General features: G+C 46.0%; 1 protein-coding gene across 1 annotated transcript in view; it reads left to right on the forward strand.

The window, feature by feature from the left end:
• Positions 1–14,747: 14,747 nt before the first annotated feature.
• The window catches only part of RHBDL2 (rhomboid, veinlet-like 2 (Drosophila)), a 28,266-nt gene continuing 18,750 nt past the window's right edge, over positions 14,748–24,263 (forward strand). Inside the window, 3 exon segments of the mRNA XM_012646737.1 lie at positions 14,748–14,859; positions 21,029–21,084; positions 21,086–21,397. Of these exon segments, the coding sequence (XP_012502191.1) occupies positions 14,748–14,859; positions 21,029–21,084; positions 21,086–21,397 (480 nt within the window).

Genomic DNA, 24,263 nt, shown 5'->3' on the forward strand with positions numbered 1-24,263 from the left:
TGTTTAGGCTTGCTTCTGCCAGGTGCCTAAGAGGCACTACCAATCCAGAGACACTTTAACTTTCATCTCGGAGTGTTTTGAACGACACAGACAATGCGATTATGTCTCTACCTAAATACATGTGAGTGGTGGTATGGAGCAGAAAATTCTCAGCAGAGTCCATTTTTTGTTTGTTTTTTACTCTACTCTGATCCAAGGCTGAGACACATCCCTACTGTCCCCTTAGTATGGCAGTCTTTGTTTTTGTTTTTTAGTTTACCCACTGAAGGTATTAGTTAGGAGTGTGGGGGTGAGGAAGCTCAGGTTTGTGCTCCAGTCCTATTTCCTGCTTTGTTAAGGCCCAGGACTTACCTTTTGTCCCTCACTCACTGTCATGGCCCTGAAATCACAGGCTTCAGACCACCAGGCATCCTAATATGCCTCCAGGGAAAATCTGACTCTCACAGTTGCTTGGTTTTCTCCAGGGATGTCATGCATTAAAAAAGATTCTCTTGGTGGGAGGTGGGGATGAAGAGAGGTTGGTTACTGGGTACAAACATACAGTTAGATAGAAGATACAAATTCTAATGTTTTAGCACAGTAGGGTGACTATAGTTAGCAACAATGTATTGTATATTTCAAAGTGGCCAGAAGAGAGGACTTGCAATGTTCCCAACACATAGAAAAGACAAATACTCAAGGTGATGGACACCCCAAATACACTGATTTGATCACTACACATTCTATGCATGTGATGAATACTCACTCGTACCCTATAAATACGAATCTATAAAAGGTAAATCTAAGCAAAAAAAAAAAGATTTTCTTTATATTTTACCTAGTTTTTTTTGTTGTTGTTGTTTTGTTTATAAGTTCTACTGTACTGGGTTTTCTTTTTCTTTTTTTTCTTTTTTTATTTTCCAGGGGAATTCTGTGTACTGTACTGGGTTTTCTGTCAACTGTTAGTATATCATACTTAATAAACAATATATTTTTAAAAACTCATAATTTCTTTGAAGTAGATGTCTATATAATGCTAAAATCCAGAAGGAAAGCTAATTCATTGGGATATACACATTTGCATATCATCTAACATATGTAGGAGGGAACTCTGCCTTTGAGAAACAAGCTCCAGGGAATCTGGGATAAGGCAGTGACTTCATGCAGCCTAGGAGTTTATATTGCTTCCCACTGAGTGTCCTGACTCCCTGGTGCCTTGGAGCTCTCCCAAGGTCACTTTTCGCATTTCCAGTGACTCACCTATAGTTTTGCCATCCACTGTGGATAAAGATTCAAACAGGGAGGTTGGTGGCTGGAAGCCAGAGAGACGCCCTAACATCTGCTGGTGCCCAGGCAAGACTTCACTCTGCTGAAGGTGGGAACCTTGGAATTACAACCATTCTATGGTCCCCAGTTTGAAAATTCAACAAACATATTTCATACTTTGTGTCAGATTTTATGCACAACTGCCTGGATACAAAGATGAAACAGAGAAGGTTGCTGTTCTTGAGGAACTCCTAATCTCAGGGCATGTCCTTCACCAAGGAAAGAGAAAGACACAGACACTGATAATTTAAATACATTGTGGTAGGTGTTACGATGGTGGTAAACTCAGAGAGCCATGAAGATTAGCTGACTTTGCATCTCCACACAAGGAACTCTCTGTAGCTCCCACGTTTACTACTTTTAGTTTCAGCTACAAGAAGAGACAGAGTAGGCTCTATCTGCAGAGGCTGAAAATTTTTAGGAAGGGGAAATTGATTGGCCCAGCCTGGGTCAAATGCCCTCCTTCTTGGTCTAATCACTGAGCAATGCTGGTCGCAGAATACACATATGGCAGCTGAAGTCCTGAGGAATGGTGTGGGTAGGGGCAGTTTTCAGAGAAAGGGAGTTGTGGGGACCTGGCACTTGTATTTCTATAGCACCCAAATCTGAATCAATCTTACCACCCTCCTTCTCTGTTCTTTGCCTGAGCAGCTAGAGCTGCTGGAGGGGAAAAAAAAAAAAAAAAAAAAAAAGCCACACAACCATCTGGAGAATTTTTTTTTTGTTTTTTTTTGAGACAGAGTCTTGCTCTGTTGCCCTGGCTAGAGTGCTATGAGCCCAGCTCACAGCAACCTCCAGCTCCATGGCTCAAGCAATCTTCCTGCCTCACCCTCCCGAGTAGCTGGGACTATAGGCACATGCCACCACATCTGGCTAATTTTTTCTATTTTTAGTAGAGACAGGGTCTCTCTCTTGCTCAGGCTGGTCTTGAACTCCTGAGCCTCGGCCTCTGCAGAAATTTCAAATGAAAATTTCCAATGGGAAAAGGCCCTCTGGGCCTTGTGATGTTGGTTGGATGGACAGGGATGGTACTTGGCATTGCAAACAAGAAGACTATTCACTGGCTCCAAAGAAACATGATCTTGGTGAATTCACCCACCTTCAAGGTCAAGCTCTGAATTTTGCAAGCTTAGAAATGTGAGCTTGTCAGTGTCTCAGAACTGATTCACATTCATGAGGTTCCCAAGAATCTGATGTACAAATTCTAAATGAGAATTTATTAATTCACAAATATTTAAGGGCATATCAGCCTCCTCTGGATCTGCTTTGCAAACATCGTTTTTGTTTTTTTTTTTCAGACAAGGTCTTGTTCTGTCGTCCAGGCTAGAGGGCAGGGGCATCATCATAGCTCACAGCAACCTCAAACTTCTGGGCTCAAGTGATCCTCCTGCCTCAGCCTCCTGAATAGCTGGGACTACAGGCACATGCCACCATACCTGGCTAAATTTTCAAATTTTTTTATAGAGATGGAATCTTACTATGTTGCTTAGGCTGGTCTTGAACTCCTGGCCTCAAGTGATCTTCCCGCCTCGACCTCGCAAAGTGCAAGGATTACAGGTGTGAGCCACCATGCCCAGCCACAAACACCTTTTTGAACCAAACTCAATGCCAAGCTCTGTTCTGGGTGCTGGGGATACAGGGATAAATGAGACACAGGCTTTGCCCTCTAAGTGCTTCCTAACTTGTGTGTGCATTGGGTGTGGGCAGACACCCTGTCTCTCTGAGATCACACAGCTTAGGAAGCTGAATCGCAATCAGGAAGCAGCTTGTTGAACATGAAATCATGACAAGGGAGGTTTGCTGGAGGGGTGGACTAGTGAGTGGTATCTCTGACAACTGGGGATAACTGGACACTAGAGATGACCTGGCACCGCCACCTTCTCCTGTACAGCTCTGCGACCCAGCACCACTGGTGTTTGCATCCTGACGCTCTCTGCACTTTCCTGGCCGCTGACAGCCCTTTCGAGTGGTACCTTCTTTCTGCAGACATTTTCCATCTTACGGGAAAGCCATCGCCAGTTTTGGGAGCTGAATGGCTGTTGGTGGCATCCACCTCAGGTCTGACCCACATTACACTGATCTTACTAACATATCACTCTGGACAGGACCTGATTTCCCCAGTGTCTCACTCCTTGAGGGCCCCTCATTCTTGCCTCCTTGTGGGTCTGTGCCATTCCAATTAGCTTCTTGGCATCCCTCTGTGAGCCGCTGCCTTGCTTTGTCCCTTTTCTCTCCTCTCAGCTGTTTTTTTTTCCCAAGCAGTTGACAATTTCCTTCAATCTTCCACCCAACTTCTCTCCTCTAACTCCTAGCAGGTAACCTTGACACCTACTTTAGCTAGAAAATGGGGCGGGGCGCAGCTCCCTACACCAGAGGTAGGTATGAGCTCCCTATAAAAAGCCTCCGCTGCCTGTCTCTGGTGCCCCTGGTGTCCCCCGGCCTCCCCCTTCAGCCTGCCACTCTGTCCCCAGCAGTAGTCGTCTGAGTCCTGCCTCCCTACCCTATCCCCGCAGGCACAGTGTGCCTGGCTCTCAGTCTGGCCTTTCCTCTCCCTTTCCCTTGCTCCATACTCTGTCTGCCTCTTGTTGGTGTTAAAGGAAACCAAAAATATTTCACCCCAAAATATATTTCTTTGACATATTTTGAGATGGCTATTCAGATGGCCTGCAGACAGGAATAGCCCTGGAAAGCTGCCTTTTGTGGAGGAGATTTACATCTGCAGAGAAAAATCTACACTGGGGAAATAAACAGCCAGGCTCCCTCGGAGGCCGCTCTCCTGTCCAATCTAGGAAGGATTAACTCGGCCCCAGGCTCCTTCTGTTCTTCCTGAGGGCAGCTCGGGGATTACCTGAGATGTTTTCATCTGCTTGACAAGACAGCCTTTGCTGGGCACACTTGCCTCCCTTCCTGCCCCACACCCTGTGTCACCACCTTCCCCAGAGTCCAGAGAAACTCAGTCCTGGTCCTTAGTTCTTTGGGCTCGTTCATTTCCCCTGAAAATCATTAACTCCTACAATCCCCATTCCCCTTTCCCCAGTGAAGAAGATATTTCAGCGTCCACCACCTGCCCTCCTTTGAGTTCCTATTTTCCGTGACTCCCCTGCACATGTGTGCATGTAGTAAATCTGCTGTTAACCTGCCTTTGGTTATAGCGGTGTCAGCCGTGGCCCTTTATAACAGGGAGGGAAGGGCTTCCCTCCTAGGGTGCTGTTTCAGATTCTCCTTTTTTCTTTCTCTAATTTCTCTCCCTGGATGACCTCATCCACTCCCACGGCTTCAGTGGCCATTTCTCCGTGACTCCTAAATCTCTTTTTTCCGGCTGTTTGTCTGTGCCCTGGGCGCTGACCCCTGTGGACCGCATTGACTTTGCCCGCGGGCTACTGGAGGAGAAGAAAGTGGTGGGGTGTTTGTCCCCCAGCTCCCTTTCTGCTCCGGTGGCAGCTGCTTCCCGCTACAACTGCAGCTCTGTCAGCTCTGAGAGCTCCCACTGCTCTCAGTGAATAGCGTTTCCTCTTCTTGCCCCTTCAGGCTGTGAACTAAAATAAAATCTTAAGACCCCCCTCCCCCAGATGACTGAATGGACGCCCTCTTGGCTAAGGGGACCCCAGAAATGCCCGAAAGCGGAGTTGCTAGCCGTGAACAGGGAGACCGGACACGCCTCCCGGGGCTTGTCTCTGATTAACAGACTTCCTTACCTTAACTCAAAATGTTCCGAGCCTTTAGACAAAGCTTCATTTCTTTAACCAATCACAAATCAAAGAATCTTTAGATCCACCTATAACCTGTAGAGCCACGCTTCAAGATGTCCTGCCTTTTTTGGGCCAAACCAACAGCTTCCTTTACCCTTCCCAGATCTTTGTAAATAGTCCCGTCATGCAATTTTCTTCCAGTCTAGCTGAATATGCCTCCCCCTTCCTGCTGGTACATCACTCACATCTCTCCCTGGAGCAGCTGCTCTCTGGACATCTCTGCAGGTGCCCGAGACTCAAGTCCAGAACAGAATTCATTTTCCCCCAAATTGCTTTTCCTCCTGATTTCCCCCATCCTGTTTGTGGGCACCACAATCAAGCTACTTAGTTACTCAGCTTGGAAACCTCCGGTTCATTGTAGACTCCTCCCTTACTCATTAAGTCTTGTCAGTGCTACCCCCTTAAACATCTCTTGAATGTGTCCCTTCCTCTCGGCTCCCACACCCTGGCCAGGGCCCTGGGAAAGCCCACATCACTGACTGCCTGACTCCTGCGGCAGCCTGGCTGGGCTTCTTGCCTCTAGTCTTGTTCTGTTCCGCTATTTTGTACATTGCAGGCCCCAGTGATCCATTTTAAATGCAATCTGAAACTTTGTGTCCCTTGTTTAAAACCTTTCTGTGACTCCCCCCATCCCCAACCCAAACAGACAGGATAAAGTTCAAGTCCTTTAGCAAAATACACAAGGCCCTTCCTGGTCTGACACTCCTCACTCACAATTCTGAACTTCTAGTAGTTCTCACCAGAGCCTGTCCCTTTGTGTGGCCTCTTCCGTCACCTTGTGCTCCCAGCCCCTTTACAGCTTTGGAGAACTGTTCATCCTGTAGAAGCCCTTCTTGTATGTCATTTCCTCTGGAGCTTTTCCGGAACCCTCCCACACAGGGAGAGTATTCCCTGGCCCCTGCTGCCCCCAATCTTGGGCAATCCTCCTACTACAGTACTTCATTCTCTGCCTTCCGGAGAGTGGGAGAGCAGGGACCATGTTAATCCACCCCTTCATTCTCAGGGCCTAGCACAAGGCTAGTTATTGAACTGAATGAATAATCAGAACTGGCAAACCTATGTCACCAGGGGCCAAGGTATAACCAGTTTGGTGGACAGAGCCCAGAGGGCCTGTGACTAAGGATGAGGGTCATCAAGTCACCCACCCTGGTGCCAAGTACCAGGCCTGGCTCCCCACCAGAGCACAACCAAATCCAGAGTGATAGAGAACACCCTGGTGAGGCCTCCCCCAGAGAGCTGAGAGTGGAAGGCAGGGGACCCAGACGTGGAGCAGGAGGGGAGGACTTGGAGGAGGAATGGAGTTCAGTGCCCTGGAGAAAGAGTAGAGAGGCTGTCATAGGCTCCCTGGCTCAGACCCAAGCAGTGGAGGAGGAGGACTCATTCATCCAGGGCCAGCCCAAGAGCAAGGCTGCCAAGCAGGCCAGGCTGGCCAGGCCCAGCCTCCAGCTGGGAGGGAATTTCCTCAGCCTTCCTCCCCCTGGGCTGGGCGGGTTGGGAACCTGTCGGGACAATTTTAGATTGGGGAGGAGCGCTTGGCAGGGCGGGAGCTTCAGGGCAGCAGGCAGCCCCTTGGCCCAGGACGCCTGGAACACGGGGACCAGCCTGTGCTGCCTGGGACGCCCCTGCCTTGGCCTCTCGAGGTAAGAGGTAAGATGTGGGTGCTGGGTGTGGGTGGGGGGATTGAGGGGTCAGCAAGGAGCGCCTGGTAACAAATGCTGGAGATCTGTGGGGAAGGAGGCAGGGAGCGTGGTGTGCTTCTTCAGAACCTCCTGGAATGTCTGTGAGGATCCTGCAACTTTCATTTTAAAAAGTTGATGGCATGTTGGGCCAGGAGTCAGGCGCTGTCTCCCACAGCTTCCTGCCCTGTTCAATCACTGGCTTTCTCTCCCTCCATCACATTCTCCTCGGCACCCCCAAAAGCTCCCCCCCAATATTTTCTACCTCCGGCTAAGTCAGTTCCTAGCCCTCCTGCTTTGCCCACCTGGGCACTGGAGACGGGAGACAGTCTCTGCTGCTTCCTGATAGGCAGCTCCTGCAGGGTTATTGCTTCCTCCTTCCTGGTATGAGTATCAGAGGGATTTTCACTCATTCGTCCAGTTGTGATTATTCATTTGTTTATTCATCATTGTTTAAGCACGTACCTGGATTCTCTCGGTGGCGGGCAGGTCTGCACAATTTCTGCCCCTCTCGGGAATGAGAAAACTGAAATTTGTTCCACGAGCATTAGTATCATCTACAAGTTGGTGGGCAGCATGGCATAGTGGAATATTATTTTGGAGTCACAGTGAGACTTGGATTCATATCCCATGTCTCCTGTTTACTTCCTGAGCCTCAGTTTCCTCATCTGTAAAATGGGGTCTTGCTATGTTGCCCAAGCTGGCTATTCACAGGTGTGACCGTAGCATATTATACCATCAAACTCCTGATCCTCCTGCCTTGGCCAGCTGAGGGACTACAGGTGCCTACAGGTGTGTGCTATCTCACCTGGCTTAAAATGGTATTTTTATGAAAATGACAGGAAACAATGCAAGCAAGTCAAGCACCAAGCTGGGCTCCAGGCTCACAGTGGGACCTCACTAAACACCTGTGCTCTTCCCTTCCTCTTTGACTCCCTTCCTGCCAAGCCCGTCCCTAGGTGGCACCTCCTTCACTTTAGGCTTATAAAGATATATAAGGCAATGCCTGGCCTTGAAAGCAATTAGGCAGACTTGTAAACACAGAATGGGCAGTGAAGGGGACATGGTGAAGGGAGAGGGAGGCCAGGGAAGAGCAGGGACAGGGCTGAATAGGCAAGTCGCAGCTGCTGGTATGAGGTTAAAAACCCTGGACCAGGGCTGGGTCCAGACTCCTGCTGTTTCTCAATTTGGACACCCAACACTGAGCAAGTGGTGGGAACTACCGGTTTCTAAAACCATGGCCTCAGGCTAAGGGTTTTTAAATGCATTATCTCATTTAATCGTAATCCTGTTCATATTATTATTATCATCCTATTTTTACAGATGAGGAAATGATGATACGAACAGGTTAAGGGATTTATCTAAGGTCACATGGCTAATAAGTAATGGACCCAGAACTCAAATCTAGGTCAGACTCTAAACTCCATGCTTTTTGCTCGACTCCTTGCTCTCAAGTTTCTCTGTCCTAGAAAGGCCAAGAGAGCATCATCCTTCCCCCAACTACCTAGACACCAGCTTTTCACTTCCTGTATGTCTCCTGCTCTGGGCTGCTTCATCCAGGTGGGGAGGAGCATACTTCTTCCCTGATTTCTTAATTCATTCACTCATTCATACATCATTCATTCAATCAAAGGCTCTGTTCATCCCATGAGAGGGCATGGTTTCAAGAGGGCAGGGATCATGGCTGTTAGTTCATAGTTGTATAACCAGCACCTTGTACATCCCTGGTACAAAAATGTTTGATGACTCCTTTGTGAGTTAAATGAATCTAACAAATATTAATTGATGTAGTCCATTGACTGGTAATAGGGATTCAAAGATGAGTAAAACAGAAGTCCTGGCCTCGGGATGCTCACAGCCTGGTAGGGGATGTAGTTATCATACGAAGAAATGATTCCCTAGACATGAGCAGAGGCTGCTGATGGGACTAAGAGAGGCATTTAATTCCGCCACGTCTGCTTTGCTCTCTCCACTGTATTCTCAGTGCCCAGCATGATGCCAGACACCAGGAGGATGCTCAATAAGGCTTTGCAGAGGAAACATAAAGGACAGAGTCTTAAAGGGGGTGCTAGACTTCCCCGGGATGATGATTTGGGAGTAAAGGAATTTTAGCAGAGGGAGGAGCACATGAAAAGTTGGGGAGTGGGAGCTGGAACTGCAGGTATGCCTGGAGTGTAGGGTGTACTTGGGGGAATGGAAAGAAATGAGTGTGGATAAATAGGCAGGGTTCGGGTCATGAGGCCCCTGTGTGCCTTGTTAAAGAACCTAGACTTTACACCAAGGATATCCATTGAAGAGATTTAGCAATGGGAGAGACCCCACCTGATTTCAGAAGTGTGGCTGATACACAGGGGTCTAGGAGATGACACCAAGGTTTACAGGCCTGATGAAGTCTCCATTTAGCTGAAGAAATGAGCCTTCCTTTTTAGGACTTCATGATGGATCGTTCGTGAAGGGCCTCTTGAGTTGTCCTGTGTCCTGATTACTGGGACTTTGCCCTTAGCTGTACACTGGGTCACAGCTAGTCTGTCCCACCTAATTAAAGTTTTGAAATTTTGATTGAATGGGAGAGTGTGTGGAGGGATGGGCACGGCAGCATGAGCCGCATTAAAAAAAGTTCTGAAATTTATGAATATTTTACATTTGTATAATTTGGAACAAATTTAAGCATATGCTGCTTGCTAACTTGCAATCCTTTGTGCTTTCTTATGTCGGAGAGATAGAGATGGAGTTGTAGATGGGGTGCCAGGAATTATACCTAGCTCCAAACATGCCCATCAAGGGTGTGTCCAATCTGCCAGTGGTCCTAGAACTGGGGTACATGGGCATGGACAGCATTAAAGGAATCAGTTTCCAGATCCTCAACTTCCGCAGGTACTCACTCTTGCCTAAATTGCTTCCCTTCTTTCACACCTCTGTCCATCCTGAATCTTTCTAGGGTGCATTGTCCAAAAGGACAACTGGCGAATGCTCTGATCTTAAGAAAGAGGAAGCAAAGAGAGATTGGGTAAGATAAATAGAAGGGGGCTGTGCCTCAATACAGATTCATAGTATTTATTTTATTTAAAAATACTTGTTTAGGGCCCAGTGGCTCATGCCTGTAATCCCAGCACTTTGGGAGGCTGAAGTGGGAGGGTCATTTGAGGCCAAGAGTTTGAGACCAGCCTGGGCAACACATCGATATTCTGTCACTACAAAAACTAAAAAAAAAAAAAAAAAATTAGCCAGGTGTGGTGGCGAGCTCCTGTAGTCCTAGCTACTTGGGAGGCCGAAGTGGGAGGATTGCTTGAGGCCAGGAGTTCGAAACCAGACTGGGCAACATAGCCAGACCCCATCTCTAAAAAAAGAATAATAAAAAAATTAGTTGGATGTGGCGGCATGTGCCTATAGTCCTAGGTACTTGGGAGGCTAAGGCAGGAGGGAGGATTGCTTGAGCCCTGGAGTTCTAGGTTACAGTGAGCAATGCTCATACCACTGCATTCTAATCTGGGTGACAGAGTGAAAATTTGTCTCTAAAAAAAAATTAAAAACAAAAATACTTGTTTAATGCTAATTATGTGCCAGATTGTGTTGTAAGGGTTTTACAGATTATAAACTAATGTAATACTCATACTGAATCTAGAAAGAAGATACTTACTATCCTCCTTTTACATATGAGGTTCCCAAAGCACCAAGAGGTTTAATAAGTTGCCCAAGGTCCCAGAGGCATGAAGTGGTGAAATCTGAATTTGAACTCAGGCACCTTTGAATTCCTCTAGAACGGGTGCTCTTAGCCATTATGCTACTCTCCATAAAACTTAGGTGCTTTGGCTCTTTACCTAAGTATTGTAAAATTAGAATTGAGACATGAGCCAGTTGTCATGGGGATACAAAGTAACACATGTATAGAACTTTTAAAAAATGAAGATGGATTTTCTTACAGACAGAAAATCAGTCTGATTTGGCTGATTGGTTTGACAGTGAGGGCTGGCTTTGCTAACTGGATTATATGGTAGACATTTTCCATAAACTGAATAAGCTAAATCTGTAGCTCCAAGGTTTGGGTGAAAATATATTTAAAGCACATCTCTATCAAAGACTATGCCAGAAAATTTGGTCTTGGAACCGATTTTAACTTGTAAAAAATAATTTTAGTTATTAACTTAAAAATGTGTGAGAGGGGACATAGCTTCTTCAAAATTCTTTTAGGGGTTCAAGAACAAAAAAAAAATGTGAAGATTTCTGGTGTATAGTACTTGCAAACATCACCAGCCATGTGCTTGCTGGGGATGAGATTCCTGATTAGGTGTAGGTGAAGTGACTTGTCCATAGATAAGCAGGGGCAGAATTGGAGGAAGAACCAGGATTTTCTGACTCCTGTAATGTCAGAGCTCTTTTTGTTATTTCATACTTCCTCCTTCCTTTCTTCCTTCCTTCTTCATTCATTTGATGGTTCATTCAGCAAACACTTACTGAGCCGCTATTCTCTGCTAGGCACTATGGTAGACACTGGGGTACAGATGGAATATAAAATAAACATTTCCTACTTTTCTGGAGCTTATAGTCTAGTAGAAAGAGACAGACAATACATAAACTAGATATTTTTAAATAGTGATAACTGCTGGGAGCAAATAAGCAAGGAAATGTGATAGAGTATCCGGGCGTGGAAGAAGGCGTGGGCAGGGAAGACTTCCCAGGGCGGTGCTGTGGGTGAGGAAGGAGACAGCCTCTGCATATGTGTTGGAGTTGGGGGTGGCAGGACCAGGTAGAAGGAACAAGTGCAAAGACCTGGAGGCACGGCAGAGTTTGGTGTGTTCCAGGAACAGAAAAAAGTCCCTGTGGCTGGAGCACAGAGATGTTGGGGCAGAGTGGTAGAAGCTGAATTCCATAAAGAAGGCAGAAGCTGGATCATGCAGGATCTTATCAGCTATGATAAGGATCTTGTATTTATCTAAAAGACAGTGGAAACCATTGGAGGATTTTAAACAGAGAGTTGATATATTCTGACTTACCGTTTTGTTTTGGAGGGAGAGGCAGGAGTGGAGACTGATTTGGGAGGCTATTTCGGGTGAGATATCTGCAATCTACTCTGCGGAAGGATACAGAGATGAACACTATTAATGGAAAGGCAGAATGGCATGAGCTGTCATTCTGTCTTCTGGTTCTGATGAGGTGTGTTGGTAGCTACAGCTGTATAACAAATCACTCCAAAATTTAGTGACTTAAAACAACTACCATCTTATTTTGTCATGATTCGTGGGTCAGGAATTTGGGAAGGGTTCAGCTGAGCAGTTCTCCTGCTCCAAGTAGTATCAGCTGGGGTCATTTACTTGGCTGTCTTCGCCTGGTGGATGAGGTAGGCTGGAAGGTCAAGAAGGTTTCATTCACAGGTCTCGCACCTTGGCGCTCTTCTACATGGCCTCTCTGTCCACGTGGGTAGCTTGGGCTTCCTCATAGCATGGTGGCCTCCAGATAGTCAGCCTTCTTATGCAAAGTCAGGCTTCAAAGAGGGAGCATTCCCAAAGGAGCAAAAGTGAGGGCTGCGTATCTCTTAAGGCCTGGCCTTGGCAAGTACCCAGCACTGCTTCTGCCTCGTCATGTAGGTCAAAACCAGTCACAGGGCTGGCCCAGATTTAAGGCAACGGGAAATAAACCCTATCTCTCAGTGGAAGGAATGGCAAATTATATGTTCCATCTTTAGTCTACCACACCAGGTTTCTGGAAACAGAATAGCCATAACCGCCCTGATGGTGCTGACCCACTTTTAAATCTAAATCACAGTATACTATGTCGGGACAATTTATAGGTCTTTATTCTCCACTGAATAGGGAGGGCCTGGAACAGGAGGTGGTTTCTTTTCTTTTTTTTCTCCTGTGTGTTTCCAGAGCCTAACACATACAAGGCATTCAGGGAATGCTTACCCATGAATGCACACATCACATAAGCATTCACTGGTTATAAAAACATGGTGTACATAAGAATCCCCTGGGAGCTACTAAAAATTCATGTGAATTCCTGGGCAAAACCTGAGCCCAGACCCTCTGCATTCAAATCTCCAGGGCAGAAATTTTTAGTTGTGGCTGCACATTAAAAGATACCAGTGCCAGGCCCAAGCCCCAGAGACCCGGATTCCATGGATCTGGGATGAGCTCAGATGTACAGCTGGGGTTAAGAACCACTGCCCTAGGATTAGAACCAGCCATGGTTGCCTAACCAACCACATGACTGTGATGTAGGTGGTCCATGATAGGGTGATCAACCATCCTTGATTTGCCCTGATTTTAGCACTGAAAGTCCTACATTCCAAGGAACTCCTAGTCCTGTGCAAGCTAGAACAGTTGGTCATTATCAATGGGCCACTACTGAAAAAATATTCTAGATGAGGCAGTGAAAGCCTTTATGGAAAAATACTACAAATATCTAATGAAAGCAATGATTTTATCTCCTTACTTAGGGGGCTGAGCCAGCTCTCCTTGAATTAAGGAGGAAGTGGCTCAGGGTCAGTGTTTTCCTTCAGCTCAGTGCGCTGCTGTGCTGAGTCTGTTAACTCACTTCAACAGTGTGTTTGTCTTTGGGAATTCTTTCAGACTATATTCCTTAGGGCACATGACACAGCTCTAAAAGCTCAATCACAATCAACAAGAATGAGGTGTTGAGGATAGTACAAGATCCAGGATGTGCCGGGTGCGGTGGCTCACGCCTATAATCCCAGTGCTTTGGGAGGCTGAGGTGGGAGGATCACTTGAGCTCAGGAGTTTGAGACCGGCCTGGGCAACATAGCAAGACCCCATCTCTACAAAAAATAAGAAAAATTAGTGGGGTGTGGTGGTACGTGCCTGTAGTCCCAGCTGCTAGGAAGGGTGAGGCAGAAGGATCACTTGAACCCAGGAGTTTTAGAAGCTGCAGTGAGGTATGATCAGACCACTGCATTCTAGCTTGAGTGACAGAGTGAAACTCTGTCTCACCAAAGGGGAAAAAAAATGAAAAAAAGAGAAAAGTTCTAGGATGTAATTTCTATGTCTTCTACCCCAGTGTACATTATCATTACTATTATTACTATTATACTAGGGTACATAAATATATGTCATATGTTAAATAGTCTGTGGGCAGGCAATGTGGCATGGTGGAGAGGCCCAGGATCTAGTCCCAGATTACTGGGTTTTGCCCTGGTTCTGCTGTCATTGGGTATGTGGTCATGGTTGCCCTTTTTGCCTTAGTTGTTCATCTGTAAAATGGGAATAATAATGATGTCTTCTTCACAGGACAGACAGAAGGATCCACCAAAATCATGCAAGTGAGAGTGGTTCTACAGAATGGAAAGGGTGAGGTATTGTGATTGCCTTTGGATGGGAGGGTCCCAAAGAAACTATTCTGCTGAGGGGCCCCCTACCCTGAACCACAGCCCATCAGTGAGGTTGCAAGGAAGAAGCTTTTACTGCAGAGTGGGCCATGGCGAGACCTCAGGAGACACGGTGTCCCTACCTTAGTTGTCCTCGATATTGAGGGCAAATGTGCTTTGCTTCAGGAAAAAGGAAAACTTTTGGAGATGAGGGTCTGTGAAGGCATTTTTTGTTTTTAAATCTTTGCCTATTTATTCCAAGTGTATCCGCAGCGATGTAGCAAAAAGAAAACAACCACGACCACAAACCCATAATATTGAAAAGCCAGTTCTTAATTTCTGTAGCTAAAAATGCATCCTTTCAGGCTATAACCACAAAGAGGTTGCTGCAGGCCTCTGGAACGGGCATAATGACGGTCAGCAGCGTGATGAAGGAGGCTGTTAATCTCTGTGGCCCAGCAGCCCAATCCAGTCTCTCCAATTACTCAGGTTGCCTAGCAACACCACCAAAAGCCTCCCCACCAGGCCCAGCTGTGTGGCAATTGGCCGCGCCCAGCACAGCCTGCTGCCCAACCTCCCCGGGCTTCTCTGCCACATCAAGGCTGGACTTGGTCCTGCAGGGGCCCGCCTGGTACCGATGAATGGGTGGGGCCAGCTGTTTAAAAAAAACATTCAGATATTCAGAACTTACTTGTTTGGATGCAGCTAGGAAAGCAGCGCGAGCTAATGATGAAAAGTTTCTACCAAAGAGGAGTTGTCCCAAGGGCGTTGGCCTTGTCAGTGCCCTCCTGGGTGAGGTGAAGAAGGGAAGGTGAGCCTGACTTAGTCCTCTGGGTTCCCAGAGAGGCAAGTCCTTTCCTGTCCCGGACACTTGTCTCCATCTGGAGTCCCTGCGGGAGAGATGGAGACAGTGGGAATGTCCTCCCCCAGGGGTAATGACCTGCTAATTCTTCTCCAGCTTCCGTTTGAGAATTCCCAGGGTCTCGTCTGGGTTTCTCTGGGCAGCTGGAGGAAGAAGAGGGAGATAAGGGGGGAGGAAAGGATGGGATGAAAATAACCAAAAAGAAGACAAACATTTCTATAACACTTGGTGCTTAGAAATCACAGGGGCAGCAGAACATGCAGGGGCTTTGGAGTTGGTGCCATGGGCTCTTCTCCCAGCCCTCGCCTTGCTGGCTGCAGGACCTTGAGCAAGTTACTCTGGGAGCCTCAGTTTCTTTGTCCATAAAATGGGGATGTTATTAGCCTACCTTGCAAAGTTGTGAAAATTAATGAAGAGAATGCATGTGAAGGGTTTAAGCATAGAGTACACACGGTAAGTGTGTGCTTATTATGGTGGCTATTATGATTTCTTTTGATTCTTATAACAATTCTGTAAGATACTCAGGGTAGAAGTGAGTTCTGTTTTATAGCTGAGGAAACTGAGGCCCAGTGAAACCAAATGTGGATGCTGGGAGCAAACTTGGGTCTTTACAGGGCAAAACACAAGGAACGGTAATTCTCACAGGCAGGTGACAAGCCCTTTTTGGTAGCCCGTTACAATACGGTGGCTCCACAGGTCTCTCCTGACAGCTCACTGATGGCGGAATGATGACAGATGGGGCGCAGATGTGCAGAGGAAAAGGTCGGTAGGAGGTGCTGTCAACATAAAGTGATACGAAGACTTAGTCAATGTGGGGTGGTTAGAATCCTTCCCTTTTCCCTCCTCTTTCTCCCTCCTTCCCTCTTTCTCTCCCTCTTTTCCATCCTTCCTTCCTTCCTGTATTTTTTAAAATAACTTTTTATTTTGGAAGAATTTTAGATTTACAGAAAAGTTGCAAAGGCAGTGCAGAGAGTTTCCATAAACCCTTTACTCAAATACAAGTGTTTTTCTGAACAGTCACTATGTGCTGGAAACGGTTCTGGGTGCAAAGAATACAGAGTGGAGCGGCCTGCCCTGCATGAGAGGATCACAGAGCTCGTGAACTGGAGCAGGCCTTGGAGATCCCTAGATTGTGGTTCTCAAAGGTGCTGCTGCCTCTGCTTCTTCTGGTCTACTTGTTGGAGATCTACTAACCCTGCTCGATTAGTATCTTCGGGAATAGGGCCTGGGGATCTGTATGAATACAAATGTTGAAAAACAGATGCCTCAGGGGTTCTAAGGCATAGCGAGTTAGGGCAACTCCTGGTGTGGTGAAGGCGCTCACTGTGCAGGTGACAGAAATGTGGCTCAGCGCTGGGAAGGGACTTGCCCCTGGCCACACAGCCAGGAAGTGGCAGTCTAGACCAGAAGACAGACCTGGTTCTGTGCTCCTTCACTGTGTCTCCCAAACACACCACAAGAAATGAGTTTGACTTGCAACAGGAAGACTCCGAAGAGAGTTTAGAAGAATTTCTTGGCAATTTAAGTCTATCAAGTCAGGTTCCTGGTCACAAGGCATGGAAAATGATTCCGGTTTATTAAACCAGGAAGTGAATTTTATTGAAAGCACATTGGGTCGGTTACAGAATCACTGGGAGGCTGCAGAAACCAGGCGTGGGAAATAAGCAGAAACAAGGGGAGACCAGACACCTAGAACTACAGCAAAATCCCATCACAGGGCCCGGTGGGTGAGGGCAGCCCCATCACTGCCGCTGCGTGCTCAGTGCTGCGGCCTTTGTCACAGATACAGCTGGCATCAGATGTTGGATGCCACACTGACCCCAATGGCAAGGCCGTGTGGACATTAGATACTGCTGCCAACACTGCAACCACTGTAAAGAGTTTTCCCCATCCCCAGCTGTGGCCTCAAAAATCCTAAGCAAATGCATCCGATTGGCAAAGCATAGGTCACGTCCCTGAGCCCTAGATGCCTAGGGACCCGGAAATGTGAGTTTTGGGCATTTTTAGCATCTGTAGTTGGAAGTGTTCCCTACTGCTCACCGAGAGCAGACGAGGAATTCCCCAAGAAAACTGACAAATGACCACAACATAAATGTTAAAAGAATACACCAGAAGTCATTGACATTTGCAGATTCAACACTTATAGTTTTGATATTTTATTAGCTACCCTCAAAGGCCCACTGTGAATGAATGAGAGTTGAATGAGTGGCTTGGCCAGGGCTGCTGGTCTACCTGGACATCTCACATGACTTTATTATTCTCTACCAGTTCTAGCCTTTATGTCATTTGCCAGCAGTGATGACAACCTTGGTTTCTTATTTGAGGAATAGAAAAGACTCATAAAATAAATCACTTGATAGTGCCAGTGACAGAAATGAAGAGAAATGAAGAGGCCTGAAAAAGTGACTTTTGTGTGTGTGTGCCGTAAGTAGAAGTTTCAGATAAACTGGCACGGAATGTCAAGTTCAGTGGTGTCTGGGATCTCTGATATCAATAGATCCATGATGTGTGTCACATCGATCAAGGAAAAGAGCTCTGGGAAGTTCTTTTAGCGAGAGTCAGCCAGTGCAGAGGCTGCTCTTCAAGAGTGAGATGAAACATCACTAAAAGATGAGTAGACACACAACTAAGCAAATTTTCTTTCCTTCTTTGGGACCTCAGCTGCAAATTGTTGACTATAGTTAATACTTCTCAAATAACTAATTTTATAAGTAACTTTACTTCTGCATTTATGGAATCATTTAAGGACTGAAGTGGAATCGCTTAAAATTTTCTGGCTATAGTTTACAATGTAATTTTGGGAGAACCCTATGGTATACAGTGGATTATGGCATCTGAAAGGTCTTTGGAAAAATCCCTTACCAATGTCAAAGGTATCCTCTGTAAATCTCTTTTTCTACAGATTTTTTTTTTAAAGATAGTCAACTGTTCTGGGTAAATGAGCACGGTCCTGCCCTTGCCAATCTTTGGCCAACACACTGGCTCCGTGGTTCATAACACAAGCAATCCTTCTTCTAGGTGAGGCCAGGAAGTAGGGAAGTTCTTTCTACGTTTCCTCTTAGGAATACTTGCTAAACATGAAGGGAAGGGTTTTGGTTGTTGGTGTGCAGGAGGAACCTCTCCATTTTTAACCAGCATTCTAATAATCTCCTCCAGTTGTTCCCTACCTGTAGGATAAGAACATTTCACGGCAGTGCCACTCAGTTTTGATCTCTGTATGTTGTGGCTTTTCAACAGAGCTGGCAGCAACTTGCTGCAGATAAGAGGTAGGCTTGCTTAGTGAGTAAGAAAGCAGAGTCAGTGCAGTAAATATCCACTCCGTGAGTGTAACCAAGAGTGACCAAGTAAATAATCGAGTAGCTGTGGATGCTTTTATATCTCTATGAGACTAGAATGTGTCGTAATCATTGCCACTTGTTTTGTTTTGAGACTCTTGCTCTATTTAATTGGGCCTCCAAAAATTCTAACGTGTTCTTCCAGATGTTGTATCCCAACATTGACCTACAGAGCCCATAGAGTTTATATACAGGCTACGCCCAAGCAAGAACAAAATTAATGACCACATAACCTTAGATTAAACTTGCTTTGTGAAGCCCCAGGGAGAGAAACCTTGGACCCAGGAGCAGAAGTGCTGGTGAGCAGATTTCAGCACAGTGTAAAGAACTGCCTAAGAATTAGAACTGTCAGAAAATGCAACAACCCCATTGAAGTACGCTTAGGTTATTTATAATTTTTCACTGCTATAAATAGTTCTGCATGAACAACTTTGCAATAAAGCTTTGTATACTTGCTCAAATACATTTTTAGGATAGATTTCTAGAAGTAGGATGGTTCTGTTGAAAGGTGCGTACTTTTTGTATTTTATAGACGATGCCCAATTGCCTTCTGAAAGGCTGCATCAGTTTACATCTCAGACATTGCACTCATTTCCACACAGCTGCATAAGTATGGGATATTATCAGTCTTTTTCACTGTTGCCAACCTGATCGGTAATATCCAAGGTGCTAAACTGTGCTCAGAAATTCGGGAGTGGGGTGGAAGATAAACAGGAGTGGGAGAGATGGGAGGGGGTGTCAGAGACTGGAAGGAGGTCTGTGGGCAGCACAGCACCAGGTGCTGGAGATGAGATGAGTCAGAGCCAGGCCTCTGTCCTCAGGGATCAGGGCAAACAGACAGGTATGAAAGTCGGAGTGTCATAGTGATGGACTGAGAAGAGAGGGAAAAACAAAATGCTGCAAATCGATACCAACGTGCTCATCTGTTAGAGCCTAAAGTAGCTAGAGCTACATGTCTACTTTACTGCATATGCCAAGACAGAAAGCAGACATGCAACCTTCAGAAGGGAAGGACAGTGTTTTGTGGACCATTTTTGTTCTTTTTTTGTGTGTGGCAGTTTTAAGTTACTAATTTTTAAAATCAGTACTTTCTTTTTTTGAGACAGAGTCTTGCTCTGTTGCCTGGGCTAGAGTGCAGTGTCGTCACCATAGCTCACTGCAGCTTCCAAATCCTGGGCTCAAGTGATCCTCCTGCCTCAGTCTCCCAAGTAGCTGGGACTACAGGAGTGCACTACCATGTCTGGCTAAATTTTTAAAAAATTTTTGTAGAGACAGAGTCTTGCTGTGTTGCCCAGGCTGGTCTTGAACTCCTGGGCTCAAGCGATCCTCTCGCCTTGGCCTCCCAAAGTGCTAGGATTACGCCTGGCTTATACAATGTTAATTGTCCCTAACTGAACTTATTTTTTAAATGCTTTAATATTTGCAGTTAATAGCTGCTGATCTTAAATCCACACTCTAGTTTTATCAATTTTGAAAAGTGCCAAAAACTAGAAAAAAATCAGTATTCAAGGACAATTAATAAAATAGCTATGTCCATGGACTTAATGTCTGACCCTGGGGGTTGGCTGGGTGAGGGTGGAAGATACAGGAAAACCTTTATTTTTCAGAATAGTTGCTGGAGAAAAGAAAAGAAAAATAAAAGAAGTCTCTTCTTCAACTTATTGAATATAACCTATTATAAAGTGAAAATTTGCCTAATGAATTTCATTTGAAACTAAATTGAATTTGATCTGATTCCTACTAACTTGCAGTGTGAAAGTAGGCCCAGACTCAGCTCTATCCCTTCCATCTACCCATCCATCCAGCTATACACCCACCTGTCCATCATAGCCAAGAACAATAATTACGGAGTGTTTACTATATGCCACACACTGTTCTAAATGCTTTACATTCATTATCTCAAATCATCTTCCCAGCCATGCTATGAGGTAAGTGGTATCATTATCCCTACTTTAAAATGGAATCTGAGGGTTTCTCAATGAGTTAAACATAGAATTGCCATATATCTCAGCAATTCCACTCATAGGTATATGCCCCAAAGAACTGAAAACAGATGTTGAAACAAAAACGTGTACAGGGGTGTTCATAGAAGCACATTCACAATAGCCACAAGGTGGAAACAACCCAAATGTCCATCAGCAGATGAATGGATAAACAAAATGGAGAATATCTATGCAAGCCAGTATTATTGAGCCATGAAAAGGAAGGAAATTCTCACCCTTGTTACAACATGGATGAACCTTGAAAACACTGCATGAAACATGCCAGGCACAAAAGGGCACATGTTGTATGATACATACATATTGTATGACTCCATTTCTATGAAATATCCAGGACAGGTAAATCCACAGAGACAGAAACCAGACTGGGGGTTGCCAGGGGCTGGGGTGAGGGGGAATGGGGATTAACTGCTTAATGGGTATGGGGTTTTTGTTTGTGGTGATGAAAAACGGTTTGGAACTAGATAGTGGTGATGGTTGCACAACATTGTAAATGTACTCAATGCCACTGAATGGTACACTTTAAATGGTTTAAATGGTAAATTTTATGTGATGTGTATTTGACCACAATTTAGGAAACACATAATTTGAGGCTCGGAGAACTTAAGTGACTTACCTGAGGTTGCCTTACAGCTGATACGTGGAGGAGCTGTGTTTTCATCCCAGTCATCTGGCTCCACGGCTCATGCTTTTTAAGACAGTTACAGTGAAAACTTTATTTGGGGCCATTTAGGAGGTTTAGACCATTTTGACCATCTTCAGCTGCCTTCTATTAACACACAGGAAAGGCCTTGAAAACCAACAGTTGTGCCAGACAGCCCAGGAAAGAGTCATGGCCTGGAGACCATAGGGTCACCTGTTCCCTGGCATTCATGTCCCTCTCAGGTGGAGGGAGGACCCAGGACAATGGCTGCTGCTCATGATTTGGAGCTGGAGAGTGTGAATCTGGATATGGGGAGAGAGATGAAAGAAGAGCTGGAGGAAGAGGAGAAAATGACAGAGGACGGAGGAGGTAAAGGTCCTGCCAAGAATAAAAAGGTCCACAGGATTGTCTCAAAATGGATGCTTCCTGAAAAGTCCCGAGTAACATACTTGGAGAGAGCTAACTGCTTCCCCCCACCGGTGTTCATCATCTCCATCAGCCTGGCCGAGGTGAGTACAGGTGGTGGTAGACACTGGTGTGTGTAGCACTGGGGGGTTGCAAATAAACTGGGGATTAGATTCAGGTCTAGAGAAGAGACTGGGAATATGTAAGAAGAGAGCTCAGTGGGGATGAGGCAGCCACACTGACTTCCGCCTTAGCTCTCTCCAGAGCTGCCTTCGCAGGCCTTTCCTGTGCCCCTGGTCACTCTCAACCAGGGGTTGAGTTTCATTTGTCAGACAAATCCCCTGCCCAGCAGTGGCTGCAATTTCAGTGGCTTCCTGTCATTTCAGCTGGTGGGGTCTTTAGAAGCCAAATAATCTTGGGGTTGCAAATGGGCTTTATTTCAGGAAACAACTTAGATTGGTTCATAAGGTCTGTCTGGGGCCATATGCTTAGAAGAGTTAAAGGCTGCCTCCGAATTTCAGTACGAAGAAAAGGGGATCCTCTAACGATGTCTGCTTTGGGCAGCATGTGTGTGTTCTCAGACTCTTATCTAGTCAGCTCTCCAGAAAAGAGTGCAGGGCTCTGAGAGGTGGGGTCACTTGCCCAAGGTCACATCTTGGTGACTGGGCCAGGACTAGGCTTCGCCTGAGCTTTATGACACCCAGCCTTTTTTCCTGAACTGGGTATCTCACAAAGGGACCGGCCGAGCATGGCTGCCTGTGCTGTGTGATTCCAGGGCACTGGGAAGTCCCTAAAGTAATTCTCTTAATTCCCACTGATGCCTCAGCTTCCTTATCAGGGACTGTATTAGTCAGGGTTCTCCAGAAAAACAAAACAATAGTGTGTGTGTGTGTGTGTGTGTGTGTGTGTGTGTGGAAGACAGAGAAATTGGGATTTATTTTAAGGAATTGGTACAAACAATCATGGAGGCTTGGCAAGTCCAAGATCTATAGGGCAGACGCTGGAGGCCCAGGGCAGAGTTGCAGTTTGAATCTGAAGGTGTTCTGCTGGCAGAATTCCCTTTTCCTAAGGGAGGACAGTCTTTTTTCTAGTCAGGCCTTCAACTGATTAGATGAGGCTCACCCACATTATGGAGGGAATCTGCTTTACTCAAGTCTACTGATTTAAATATCAATCTCATCTAAAAAATACCCTCACAGAAACATCTGGAATAATGTTTGAGCAAATATCTGGGTACCACAGCCTAGCCAAGTTGACACATAAAATTCACTATCGTGAGGAACAAGCCTCTCGTGGCTCAGATAAGACGTGTGAGCCTCCCAGGAGATGCTTTTGTTAAGGCTGTTTTGGAAGAAGAAACATAGCTCTAAGTTTTCTCGAGGGATTTTGTTGTGAGATTATATGCAACTGGGGTCATCAGGATCTTTCTGCTTCTCCCTCAAATTCTTCTGGCCTGTGGCTTGTCCGGTGTGCCCATGTTCCAATCAAGTGTGTGTGTGTGTGTGGTGGTAGGGGGTTGGAGAAGAACCGGGTAAGGTCCCATGGTACAGACCATGACTGCCCAGACACCGTGTGCTATGGAGGGGGCAATTTTTCATTGAAGGGTCATGGCGCAGGTGCTGAGATATCTGCCTCTCACAGAAAGACCAATTTATTTATTAAATTTTTCTTAAATAAACTTTTTATTTTGGAATAATTTTAGCATTATAGAAAAGTTGTCAAGATAGTACAGAGAATTCCTGTACACCCCTCACCCAATTTCTCCCATTGTTAGTATCGTACATTTCCACAGTTGGCATATTAGTACTAAGTAAACTCCAGACTTCATCTGAAGTATCTCCATTCATGTCCTCTGGTGCCCTCCAATCCAAGATATTACACTGCACTTAGCTGTCATGTCTCCCAGGCTCCTCTGATCTCTGACAGTTTCTTAGGCTTTCTTTCTTTCTTTGTTTTGGAGACAGAGTCTTGCTCTGTTGCCCGGGCAAGAGTGCTGTGGTGTCAGCCTAGCTTACAGCAACCTCAAACTGCTTAAATTCTGCCTCAGCCTCCCGAGTAGCTGGGACTACAGGCATGCACCACCATGCCTGGCTAATTTTTTCTATATATATTTTAGTTGTCCAGATAATTTCTTTCTATTTTTAGTAGAGATGGGGGAGGGGGGGTCTCACTTTATCTCAGGCTGGTTTCGAACTCCTGACCTTGAGCAATCCTCCCGCCTTGGCCTCCCAGAGTGCTAGGATTACAGGCGTAAGCCACCGCGCCTGGCCCTCTCAGGCTTTCTTTTTTTTGACTTTGCTACTCTTGAGGAAGACTGGCCAGGTATCCCTTAGACTGCACCGCCCCCCCGTCTGGGTTTGTTTGATGTTATTCTCATGACTAGACTGGAGTTATGGGTTTGGGGGAAGAATAGCACAGAGGTGCAGTGCCCTTCCCAAGTGACACTATTCCAGGGAGTAGGGGACATCGCATGACCTCACTGGGGCATTCCCCTTCATCACCTGGCAAAGGCAGTGTTTGCCAAGTCTGTCCACTGTCAAGTTGCTACTTTCCCCTTTTCCTACGCACTCCTTAGAAGCAGCATTGACTTCCTTTCACACTAAGTTGTAAATGAAAGATCAAATGGTGGAGGTGGGCAGACAAGGGCAGTGGGTGTTTAAGAGGGCGAGGGTGGTAGAGAAAGAACACAGTGTTAGAGCGTAGGGTGTCTCAGAGCAGGGGGAAGGGGCTTCAGAGAGAGTCTTCTTTACACTGGCGGCCAGCGCTGCTCCTCACCACTGGAGGAAGTAGGATATGACCGCAGTGGGGGACACGACCACAGCAGGGATGGCGGAGAAATTTAATTCCTGACATCTTCTTAGCCCGTGCTGTGGTGGGAGCCACTTGAGAGTGCAAGCATTTGGAACGAAGTTACTGCCCGGGGGTTTTAATGGGGCCACTCTCTGGAGAAGGTGTGGTTAACACTCACGT

This window comes from Propithecus coquereli, unplaced genomic scaffold (genome assembly GCF_000956105.1).
Source record: "Propithecus coquereli isolate 6110/MARCELLA unplaced genomic scaffold, Pcoq_1.0 Scaffold249, whole genome shotgun sequence".
In the NCBI taxonomy this organism is placed as follows: Eukaryota; Metazoa; Chordata; class Mammalia; order Primates; family Indriidae; genus Propithecus; species Propithecus coquereli.